This window comes from Salmo salar, chromosome 14 (assembly GCF_965601325.2).
Source record: "Salmo salar chromosome 14, fSalSal1, whole genome shotgun sequence".
Classification (NCBI taxonomy): domain Eukaryota; kingdom Metazoa; phylum Chordata; class Actinopteri; order Salmoniformes; family Salmonidae; genus Salmo; species Salmo salar.
Window position 1 is genome coordinate 37,089,174 of NC_138304.1, and position 12,432 is coordinate 37,101,605.

The 12,432-nt window shown below is 43.4% G+C and overlaps 1 protein-coding gene across 1 annotated transcript; it reads right to left on the reverse strand.

The window, feature by feature from the left end:
* Positions 1–368: 368 nt before the first annotated feature.
* On the reverse strand, positions 369–10,920 carry LOC106569364 (DDB1- and CUL4-associated factor 8). Its single transcript, XM_082960947.1, has 13 exons — positions 10,897–10,920; positions 9,998–10,068; positions 9,747–9,836; positions 8,825–9,453; positions 8,510–8,650; positions 8,111–8,205; positions 7,830–7,940; positions 7,606–7,736; positions 7,252–7,359; positions 6,967–7,097; positions 6,670–6,789; positions 6,422–6,538; positions 369–3,302 (listed from the first exon to the last, which is right to left on the reverse strand). The coding sequence occupies exons 2-13, from the start codon at positions 10,032–10,034 to the stop codon at positions 3,195–3,197; spliced, it is 1,818 nt and encodes a 605-aa protein (XP_082817073.1). The 5' UTR covers positions 10,035–10,068; positions 10,897–10,920; the 3' UTR covers positions 369–3,194.
* Between the last annotated feature and the right edge of the window lie 1,512 nt (positions 10,921–12,432).

Sequence of the window (12,432 nt, forward strand, 5' to 3'; positions counted from 1 at the left end):
TGGGTAGTCTCTAGCCCACTAGCCAGATCAGTTTGTGCATTAGGCAACTCCTCCACTGTTCAACAAATAACAGAAGTTAGAAGAAATGGCTAAAGCACACAGACTAACTTTACTGGAAGCCAGCTGGTCTATCATATATCCATACTTGTTTGGTTCCCCATACCTCGGGCAAGCTTAGGCAAAAGCCACTATACAATCATGTGTAACGTAAGCATTTTAATGAAATTATCTACCGTTTCGCTCTAAATAATTTAGTTCCTTCCTAGTTAACTTCATTTATACAGTGCTTTTCAAAAGAAGTAACAGTGCTTCACATCATAAAACAAAATAAGTAATAAACAAGGACAGAATGAAAACAATATAACTCATTAAAATCATACATTAAAAGAATCTTTATAAAAGTGTCTTCAGTTGTTGGATAACAGAGCCTGATGCCTGAACAAGTTAAAAACAACCAATGTCAAAATAACAAGGGACAGTCTTCTGTTTATTGCACAAATCATACATGTTTCCAACTGAACCGGTAGAACACAATATTAGGCAGCAGTGGGATAAATCATTGATCAAAAGCCGAAATATATATATACACAAGAACAAATAAAAACAGCCAGCGGGACAGAGAAAATTGTAAATGAGAAGGAACCAAACTTGATTCATTGTTTAACTGAATCCTACCGATATACTGTAACAATTGGGGATGCCATTTACAGAAGACAAACTAAAGCCATCCTCGTATCTTCATTTTAAAAGTACTTCGTCCTCATATAGAATATAAACCTCTGCATCAACACCAATCAAATATTTTTACATTTTCTTAAGTCAAACATTGCTAAAGATTATTTCTATACAGTTTTAATATATGTACATGAATTCATCAAACTTTTATAATCTCATACAAAAAGAGAAAAAGCTGGACTTTATCGCTCTCAAACAAAAACAACTGGCAAGCAGATCGATCCTCCCTCCTCCTGTCCCCCCGGAAGGTCTGACAGGGTAGATGGCCTCAAATACAGATTGAGGAACGGCTTCTTAAATCCCACAAAGGTCACAAAGAGAGCCAAACAGCCGTCTCTAAATCTGGGCCGTATCCACAAAGCATCTTAAAGTAAGAGTGCGGATCCAGGATCAGTTTCAGATCATAATGAATAAGATTATATGAACAGATCCAAGATCAACACTGCTACCCAGATGCTTTGATCTGCAGAGACTGATCAAACACCCGCTTCTCCTTTACGGAGTCTGAACTCTGGCAGAGACTGACAGCTGGCATGAGCCATGGATGTAGGTATATTCAGGGTTCCTCAAACAGAAAAGATGAGAATCCTTTAGGATTTACTGTGTATATACAATGAGACCATTCAGGTGTTCCTCAGGAGCCCTCCAGCTCAATAACGTGTACTCTCAGAGAAAGATGGGTTAAGGCTCGCACAGACTACGATTTCAGCCGTCTTATGCCACAATATTGCAATCACAGCCAAAATATCCACATGGTGGTGAAATCCTTAGGTCGTAAACAATTGTCGGGCATCTTGGGTCATTCAGTGTTACAGGGTCTATGGCTTCGACAAAGTTCTAGCCGTGTCAGAAATGTTGGGCCTTTATCGTGTTGTGTGGCTGCTGTAACGACTAATAAGAACATGGCTGACACTGATTATGCACACATTAAGTCAGATTAATATAATAGTTTGATTTAAACATTTACATGCTTTGCAAAAACGATTTCCCTAATAATCTTGTTTACATGACATCTGAAACCAGGCTACTTGATGGGATTTTGATAAATGCACAAAATCGCCAATCAAAATAAAGGTTCCACCACAACGACCATGTTATTTTTGGGAAGCCTATTTGATTCTGAGTTCAGACATATATACGTTTGTATGTGAAAACTATTTCTAAGATGCATACTTTAATTTTCTCCGAATTGGCTTGGGAGGCTTGCGCTGCTGGTACATGCACAGATCAAATACACTGCTGCAGTTGCAATAGCCAATCGCAGAACGTGACGACAGAACTGAAGCAAATTGTACAATCTGGCCGGGTTGATATCAAGATTTTAATTTGGTAACATCGCACAGTGTGACATGTAATAATGGTAAAATACAGATTTTGACGTACAGCGTGGGAAGGCTTTTAGGGAGGTAGAGGCTTAGGTCAGGGTGCTCGTCCAGGAGTGTAAAGGAGGGAGGGGGTTAAGTTGGTGGAAGGAAAGGGAATCTTTCAGCTGGAGCTCTGTTCAAGACACTCCTGCTAAGTGCATATCCCAAACTAAACAACTAGTCAAATACCTGTCTCATTTTACAACGCACCTTTACTTTACTGAGGTGTTCTGGGGAGTCAACATAGCCAATGTTTCATAACAATGCATGGTTGGCCCCCCCAGCGCATACTTTGTCTAAGAAACCCAAACATCCCTGATTAAAGTGCACTCAGTAGCGTGGGAGGTGGGGGGGATGTTGGAAGGCATTGGGCTGAGGGAGAGTGAAAAAACACAGCAGAATATAAGGGATGCAGTCACCAGGTATGAGCCATCTGCAGGCTAAGCTGATTGACCACATGCGGATGTTCTGAGGCTAACCCTAGAGGTTGTTAGGGGCTCTGGTTTGGCCCTTGAAAAAAAAAAAAAAAATGGAGTGAATCACATTTTAGGGTTGATCAAAAGGTCAGAATGTACATCAACCCCTTTCTTTCCCCCCTCTCTTCAAATCCCCCAACAGAAAAGTAGAGGGGAAAGAGAGTGGAGTAACGTGTGCATTGCAGATGACGGCCAACTGATTGTGAGATGTGTGTGATGTTGAAGTTCTTGTGTTCTCTGGCTTGGCAGAGCATACATGTGGGTTTAGATGAGTCTAACTGGTTGTGTAAGGATGTGAGCACTTATCAGCCTCCCTAGAACACAGGTTAGAACAAAATCAGGGTTGAGAGTGTATCAGCCCCCTCCCCTCAGACTGTGCATGAACACAACTGTCTACAATCACTCCCTGTCTGATTAGAAGTGAGGTTTTGTGTCTGTCTATACTAGTCACCCTCCCTCTCAGTTGTTTGTATGTCTGTGTGTGTGTGTACCTTTTTACTGTTACTTCATGGTCTCCCAGTGTTCATGTGTGAGCCAATAGTGCCTGCATATATGCATCAATACTAGGGCAATGCAGTGTGTGTGTGTGTGTGTGGCTGGCTGGCTTTATCTCTTTGGCTCAGGAGGACATGCACTGGACGTGGTCTGGCCCTCCATCCTCTTCATCAGAGGAATCTGGAGAGCTCCATGACTCATCAGTGTCTCCCTCTGCACCCTCCCGACGTGTCTAGGAAAGAGAGAGGGAAAAAAAGAGGGAAAGAAATAAAGCGGGAGAAAGAGAGACAGAATACTCAACACAAAAGTCCCTGTAGATACTCCTGGAGAGAGAGATGCACTGGTTTGATTACTGGAAGAGACGTGCTGGGTGGTGCAGAGGAGGATCCTCCCTCCCCGTCTCAGCCACTCACCTACCAGAGTGTAGGCTCATTACATTTTCTTGTGACGTGTTAAGGTTTTACCCTAGAAGTTAGTCATCCTTAATCATTTTTGTGTCTGTAAACTGCATAAGATTTGGCTTGCTATAACAAATCAAATTGTTGCTTTGGTGATGAATGAGCTAACGCTATTATTTAAACGTTTTCCCGTGTGGTGTGATCCTACCAATGATAACGTTTCAGTCCCCTTGCTAATTGAGTGAAAAACTCCCTCGCCGAGACCACAGAGACCACAGTAGACCAAGTCATAATTAAAATGTTCTAATAGAAAGTGATAAGCTGTGAATTTTGATAACCTTCTCTTTGAATTAGGTGTTACATTGTTTTACCCAAGTAATATTCGAGGTCCACTGGTATTGCTAATGGTTTTCTGCTAGCAAATGACACTGCTCAACCTCAATTGCCCATACTAGTGTAAGTTGATCTTGAGCCATCATTTAGATTGACAATTACATTAGGTGAAAATCTAACACTATTATGTCTGAAAGTGCCCTGCTCTTTAAGTAAGGCGTACTGTTTTTGTTTCAGGACCATATTAGCATTGTTAGTGATCAAAACCTATGCGTCACAGAGTACACAACCACCACTTGTCACCCAATTTGCCCCAGGTCAGATAAGGTTAACCCATATGGTTAATAACCCACTCTTTTCCCAGTCTGTAGGCGTAGACTTTAAGTGAACACTAATCTCTACGCATACCATATGAGTCTTAGTTATTAACATTGATCTAATTTCCCTTTTTGATTTCAACCATCTGACTGGAACTCAATTAGTGATTTCTTACTGCCACCCAATATAATTGGGGCACACCTTTTCCAAGCCCATAAAGCCCTTTGTATTTACAGTACAGACCCAATGCAGAACCATTCATCATTTTGTATATGTATTTCCCAGAGCCAACAAGCTCTTTTATGTGTACAAGCAACTCTTGCAGGGGTATAGCCTCTCAGGAACGACTTAAGAGACCATTGGCCAGATGACGCAAGATGTCCCTAAAGAGGCAAAAGCTGCATAGTTTGCTGCCCATTTTAACCAGTTACAGACCCTTTACAAAGCAACTCAGAAAGAGTTCCAGCGGGGTGAACTGCATTTTAGGTAGACTCAGAATCGTATTGGTTAGGCATAAAATAATTAATGGTTGTGTGTGTTCTTTTAATCTTGTTCGTAAAACTTGAGGGTACGGTCCTCGTAGTCAACCTGCATTCAGCACTCAAAGTTCCCTCTGTCAGAATTTGTCGAGGTAGGACCAATGACATATATAAACCCTGAATTGCTGATTCTGTATTGAAGGTGCCGGTTGGCCATATTGGCACTCCCTAGTATGAGCAGTCCTCCAAGGGAAAGAATGGAATTCTACACTATTTCAATTAAATGTTAAGGACAAAATTACATGTATTTATTTTTGTTGTTGTAGTGAGAACAGTAACATTAGTACAAAAAAATAAAAAATACCTTCAGGAAAATGATTGATTTTTTATGTTTAGCTCACAATATATTTTAAATGTATGCATTAATTAAGGTGTCTGAAGTAGAACAAACATGTCAAAAACGATTGAGTGCCGCCAAGACGGCAGCCCTGTGGCTTTAATACAGCGCCCCCTGTCAGTCATCCAGGGTTTATACACATCATTGGTTAGGACCCATGACAACGCCCAAGTACAGATGGTAAACATGTGCGTGAATTCACTGAATTCAGAATGCAGTGACTCCAATCCATGTCAACTCTGAGGCGAGAGATCGGTTTTCTAATAAGTGTGAGGGATTAGCCCTTTTCCTTTCTAGACATTGAACAGACAGCTTCCACTGTTTTCCGCTAAACCCCTCGTTGATAACATCTTTATCAACACGCCTAAATCTGTCCTCCTTAATGTAGATTTTGGGCAGACTGATAGACCTGTTAACCAACCTTATTTCTTTAGGTCCCCTACCCTCTTCACCGCTTACAACCAAGAACCAATTTTAGTGTTGCTCATAAATGACAACCCAGAATCAACTATAAGTACTAGAGGTCGACCGATTAATCGGTTGACTGATATCAAATCCACCTAAAAGGAGTGATATAAGAAAGAGAAAACACTTACAGAATTAGACTTAAAAAAATGTGTTAGTATTATTTGTCCAGGAGAGGACACTTTACATGGCTATAAGGCGATCATGCCTTGGAGCGCTACAGCAAGACAGGACACTATCAGCCAACACAACTACACCAGTCAGAGTGAACAACTGTGAACTAACTGTTACTGCTTCTAGTCAATGCTGAGAGGATAGAAGCTTGTCAGCTCAAACTGACCAAAATTAGCACTGGCCATATACGGTTACATGTAATAGTAGGGTGTTGGCGTCGTGACAAACAATGGATGCTATGCCCAAATGTAAAGCAAGTGCCGTGCTAAGAACGTTGAATTCTGTAGTAGTGTTAACGTTACAACCCTTTAGTGAAGCCTGTGAAATATTTGCTCTTTGCGAAGGGTAATCCTCAAGCTCTGTCATTCAAATGTTTTCAGAGACACTACAAAAACATATCAGGTTCAAAGTAGCGCTTGATTTATGCTTTTCCTTTCAAGTGACAACAGAATTCAGTAGCTACTGCCCTACAATCGATTAACACATACTGAAGCTAGATAGTACACATTGTCAATGTATGGGTATGTCGTTTTCCAGCTGGATAGCATGAGGCAGCTCAGTCTTCAGAGGCTCATTTTTTGCTGGAATCAGTGCAGTTCATCCTCCTTTCACTAGAGTAACAGTTTTTCCATTAAAAAATAAAATCATATTTTGTGCTATCCAGTGATATTAAGAAAAATAGATCAGTTATCGGTAAACATTTCCACTAAAATCGGATCCAAAAATCCTATATCGGTCTGGCTCTAGCATACACACCCCTTGCAGTGTTATGGTGTGTTCCACTCACCCTCTGGGACCGTCTGTTTCTCATGTGTCTCATGAGGAACCACAGGAGCTGTGTGTCGTACTGATCTCCATGTCGAACAGTGTCCTCGTCACGCTCACGCTTGTTCTTCTTCATCACCTGAACGACCACAACACCAGTCACATCAAAACTCACAGCTTTGGTATGCAGAATCCAAGCCTATATGCCGTGGGATGTTTGGGATATGTTGAGGTTTGTGTGTGTGGAATCAATGGTATGAACCACCGTACGTCTTTGAGGCCCTTGAGCCCTGTGGGGTTCTCGGCAGTGGGGGCCCAAAGTTTCACATCATGATCCAGACCACTGGTGGCCAGACCTGGGAGGTGAGGGTGGGGCTCCAGGCAGTTCACCTAGGAGAAGAGGTTGAGATAAAGTCAAATGAGAGACAGATTAGTGAGTGAGCATAAAACTGTGAAACTGATACTGTTCAATTTCATTTAAGGGTTTTACTTGCACCTGCCCATTATCAAGCCATTTCCTTTGGCCATCATACATCTTCCCACCCACACACCATCTCTCCCTCTCACCACTCCTCCTCTGTCTCCCTCCATGAACTGGACTATGCAAGCTGAGACCTTGTCCCACAGGTAGATGTGTCCACAATCGCTGCCACTGATCACAAACTCACTGCTAGGACCATAGAAGTTAACCCCCTTCACTGTGAGATGGAAAAATAGAATAGAGGGGAAGGGAAAGAGACAGCGAGAGAGTATTATACTGGAAGTCACAGTTATAGCATGGTAAAACACCAGTGTTCATGTTACTTATAATTGACTAGTTCATAATCATTCATTCCCCTTTTAACCCAGTACCTGTAGCGTTGTTGCGATGGCCCTTGTATCGCCTGCAGTAATCTGCACCATCACTGTGGCTGGAGTCAAACAAGTAGATGTCCTCATCATTGTAACTAGTCAGGAGCTCTGAAGAGATAGACAGACATGGGGCGCATTCAGCTGGACGCAACATTTTGGAACGTACAGATAAGCTATTTCTATGTAGAACAAACATTCCTCTCATATGTAGAATAAGGAATCACCTCTGCTCTATTCATGGCATTTCTATCCCTGGTCACTGATGGGGAGGACAAACATGAGGACAGTCATAACAGCAAGAGTCAGAGGAACTCCGACTTCGAATAAAAGTGTGCTTGAGTCCTTGTGTTTTACCTGTTCCATCGTGACTGTACAGTAAGCAGGTAATGTTAGTTTTGGACTCGCTGGACACCAGGTGAGATGGACAGAACTTCTTCAGTACGCCATTATTATCATTCTCATTTATCTTCCTCTGATCATAGATCCTACAGAGATAGAAGGTGAGGAGAGGTAAGAGAGAGAATCCAAGACAATGCACTTCCTCTGCTTTACGGACACAAGAGGGATTTGAGTCTAACCTGACATACTGATCTCTCCCTCCCACAGCAAAGTGATGTGTGTTGACAGGGTTCACAAAGATGGTATACAACCCCACTTTCTTATCCCCCTCCTTCACCACCACCAGTTTACTGAGAGAAAAGGAAAAGAGGAAACAAATAGTAGAAAAAGGGTTAAAAGACTTATGTTCTACATTGGGACTTAAGTTTTTCCCAGACTGGTCAGATCACCAGTAACGTCCAGGTGATCTTGCAGTAATGGCGTTAACAATTGCATATCAGACAGACGTGATGTCACTCACTTGGCAGGCCGGTCGAGGCGAAGGTCGATGCCAAACACCACGGCATCCTCCCCAGCCGACAGAAAACAGCAGGGAGAGTCTGGCTCCAGGGCCAGCTGACACACACAGAGTAGACACAACACACTTAAATCAACTCAGCTTTCAGCTAAAAAGGCTTACAACGGCCGCATCTTAAATGACAACCCATTCCCCAAGGTATGAAGGAAAGGGTGTTGTTTGAGACGCCGCCAAAGTCGGGCCAGTAAGACCAGTAGCCAGACTCATTAACTCGATACAACCATACCTTGTGTGGTATACACACGGTCTCCATACCTTGTGTGGTATACACACGGTCTCCATACCTTGTGTGGTATACACACGGTCTCCATACCTTGTGTGGTATACACACGGTCTCCATACCTTGTGTGCTGCCCCTTTATGCTGAGCCACTCTCTTGGTGTTCTTGCAGCGTTGCATGGCAGAGAGCTCAGCCACTCTGATCTGACCATCACGGGCACACATGGCCAGAGTTGAGTCTCCACTGTGGGGAAGAAACTTGGCCTTTGGAGAAAGAAAGGTACATTTCAACATCTCTCAAAAGGTCCTGAACCGTATTTCTAGCTTTCTTTTCCTATTTTTCACATGGTTTCTCAATGGTTATCAATAACACCATAATTATTCCCATCCTTTCTACGGTCTCACCCTCGCCTAGCTTGATTGTGCTCTCCTCCTCACCTGAAAAACATTGCTCTTATGCCCACTGTCAAACTCCAGCTCAGCCCGACGACGTGCCCAGTCCCACACCACCACTCGTAGGTCATCACTGCCAGAGGCCAGGCGTGTGCCTGAGGGGTTGAAGTGCAGGGTGTTCACACAGCCGGTATGTCTCTCCAGGCGCCCTTGTAGCTCCAGCCTCTGGACCAGCCCCCGCGCGCCACACACACGTCTCACAAACTGGTGCGAGCCACGGCCAATCTCCCTCAACCGCAGGGAGGGCACCGCCCGCCATGATGGCCTGCCAAGATCACGCAGCTCCGCCCCCAGCCAGACGTCCATGGCCTGCTCGTCTTCTTCTTCTTGCTCTTCCTCCTCCTCCTCCTCCAATTCAGAGCTGGAGGAGTGGTGAGCGGTGCCATCGCTCGGGCGGTTCCTCTTTCTGGCGGCCCTCTTAACTGCATCTCTCTCCTTCACTCTCTCTCTTCTACCCCCCTCACCATCTCGCTCCCCTTCCTCGTTCAGGGAGTAGAGGCCGCTGCCGTCCATACTGTCCGTGTCTTCCTCCTCCTCTCCCTCGCCAGGCACCCTCTCACCCTCTGCATCTGGCATTGGCTTGTCCTTAGCGCTGTCTCCTGCCTTTTTGGGAGCTGAGGGAAAGATGAGGAAGTTGTCACACATTGACAAAAAAAGTGCTACTGTCAAGAAGCAGGGAGGAAACTTATCCACTGTAAAACAAATAGTTTGTAGAGTGTATAATGTCAAAGTCATGGTGTCCTGTGTGTTGTGGCTACATGTTGGACTATGACAGCAACAGTCCTCTTATACTACACTGGTTTGAGTCTATGATTAACTGCTTGAGAGCCAGACTGTCCCTCTGGTGTGAGTCTATGATTACCTGCTTGAGAGCCAGACTGTCCCTCTGGTGTGAGTCTATGATTACCTGCTTGAGAGCCAGACTGCCCCTCTGTGGCTGTGGAAGCATCTCCCTCCCCACGCTGGTCCTCTCCTGGATCTGGCTCCTCAGACCCACCTGACAAACACACAGAGTTGGCGACACATTCACATTAGTCTTACATAGCTAGCTCTGGTAGCGTGGCTTACTAGTAGTAGTTCAACAACAATGTATGTTCGTATTCCCAGTCGGCCAACAGTGAGGCCTGGGTGATCAGTGAGGGCTACGTGATCCCTCACCATTAAGCTCACTGGCTTTACCATCTGCCTCAGCCATCCTGCTTCTCTCTTCGTGTGGATTGGAGGAGAGCCTGGAATGAAACCGAGGCAGGGTCAAATGAATTAGTCTGCCGGCTGCTTTTGAAGACTCCTAATAATAATAATAAATATATATATTGCCAATAATTGCAATATGTCCAAACAACTGACATGGCCTTCGTTAAAGCAAGGTAGCAAGACATGTCACTCAACAAGTCAGCTAGCTGTGACTGATTAACAAATTATGTTCTCAAGTCACGGTATGATTGGAAATCTTGCAAACTAGCCAACCAAGTTAGCTAACATATCAGCAACTAAATTAAATCGAGTGCACAGTAACACATGAAACTAGCTGCCAGTCTCTAGTTAGCCAACATAGGACTTGCAGCCTGTAGTTTGGAATTGGAAGTAAGTTAGCTAGCTAACGTTAGCTGTCAAACTAATCTTAGCTAGCTGCTGCAGCAACACTGACATTTAACAAAAGTCAAAACAGCTGACTGGCCACCATGTCCATTCTGCTGTAGAGATAATGTTAACTACCTATTCTGTTAGTTGATTGGATTAGCAAATGTACACATTTTGGTACATTTAGTTCAACTTTGTTCAGGAGTTTGACCAATTTCACGCCAGTTAAAAGAAGTAAACAGCAATGGCTGGCTTGCTAGCTAAAGCTGTTACCTCTAACTACAAGTCGTAGGCCCGACGAGCGTAGCTAGCAACAGTACGTCGTTTGTTCTAATCTTAGGCGCAGATTTATTGTCTTCAACCTACTATACTAACGTTACTTAGCTAACTATAGCACCTTGGATATAAAATCTTGGAGTAAAAACACACGACATGAAGAATGCGTGTCAAAAAGAAACAGTCAAATTAAAGCCTACGTGCGCTCACGAGTGTGTGCTAGCTCTGTTTATGTTTTGACAGTTCAGCTTCTGTTTTCGGTCATTCCTTTTCCGGCGAAGGATTTCTTTCGCCGGAAATGTGGGTCTGTGTATAAATAATGAACCGTGTCATCTAATGTAAATATTGTGAATACGTTGTTGTGGAAATTCTTACACAGGGACACTCAAAGTAAATCTGAAATGAATCATTGTTTATTTGTCAGCGCGCTGGAGAGGTTCCAACCAACTCAATGCACCATAGTACACATGTCAATCAGGAGCTCTCCCTGGGCAGTCCCAGCAGTTGCCTTATATATGGCTATAACAGACAAGCTATATTTGCATGATTTAGCATAATTAATTAAGTATGACCATTTTGTTTAATTCATGTGTCCGACCAATACAGGTTCATAACATGTGGCAGACCAATAGCTCAAGAGGCTTCTCTCTAAGCTGAGACCTTGAAACTGAGATATCTTTCATTCTCAAAACAAGGTCTGGGCGTACTGCCAAATTGCAGCTACTGATAGGGAGGATTCATTCAGTCAGCCACTTGCATGAACACAGAAATTGGTTTATAGAACAGCACATGAATAGAACACAGAAATTAGTTATAAGAAAAGGAACAAACATTAAAATTCCCATTACAATGTAAAAAAGTGAAGTTAGGTGAAAATTGTTTCCCACCTGTAGGACACTCAAAATGGCATCTTATACGCATGATTGATTAAACCACATACCAATTATACCCTATCAATTGTTATGTCATTTATTATTACAATTGAATAACTAAAGCTTTCGGGCCTGGGTGGTTTCAAACCACCAACCTTTAAATTAACAGTCTAAGGCGGCGGAGAAGATTGAGGGTATTCGATTAATCTCACCCGGGCACTGGGTTGGGTGTAGTTTGCATCGGGTGAAGTGATTGCATTCTGGAACATGTGTGGTGACACTGATGGTTTCTCGGTAACTAATGGCATCTACGGTTGTGTCTGAAAGGATTTTACATAGCAGGTTAGAATAACTAACACAGCAGGGTAGGATTATTAACTTAGCAGGATAGGATAATTAGGTTGAGGTTAGGAAAAGGTTAGGATTTTATGGAAAAGAGGTGTTGTACATTTCTGAATGATGCATCATGCTACCTTGTTGACAACATGACAGATTGCTGTTCGATTTGTGCAGGGTGAACCTTCCACACCAGCTTCACCAGCTTTGCCCGTTCACGTGAGGCCATGGCTTTGTATAACCCGAGTCAGCTTAATCAAATCCGCTCAATGAGAGTGGTGGTTAGGTGGAACGGGACTCTGAGCTTCTCCTTTCTGTTGTAAACAGGTCAAGGGCGACCTCGAGTGGCTGAATAAATCAATTGCATTCTGTGAACTGCGTGTGTACCTTTGAAGGAAATTACAGAAGGGATGGGGGGGTGGGGGGTACCTATGTAAGAATAGCATTCAACATCATAGTGCCCTCCAGCTTATCATTAAGCTCAGAGCTCTGGGTCGGAATCCCTCCCTGTGCTACTGGGTCCTAGAC

Excerpts from the sequence above, each read along its gene's own strand:
- LOC106569364 (XM_082960947.1), bottom strand. The coding sequence starts at position 10,034 with ATGGCTGAGGCAGATGGTAAAGCCAGTGAGCTTAATG. Across the intron at positions 9,837-9,997 it reads TAAAGCCAGTGAGCTTAATG|GTGGGTCTGAGGAGCCAGAT; the intron begins GTGAGGGATCAC and ends TGTGTTTGTCAG. Across the intron at positions 7,941-8,110 it reads CGCCTCGACCGGCCTGCCAA|TAAACTGGTGGTGGTGAAGG; the intron begins GTGAGTGACATC and ends CTTTTCTCTCAG.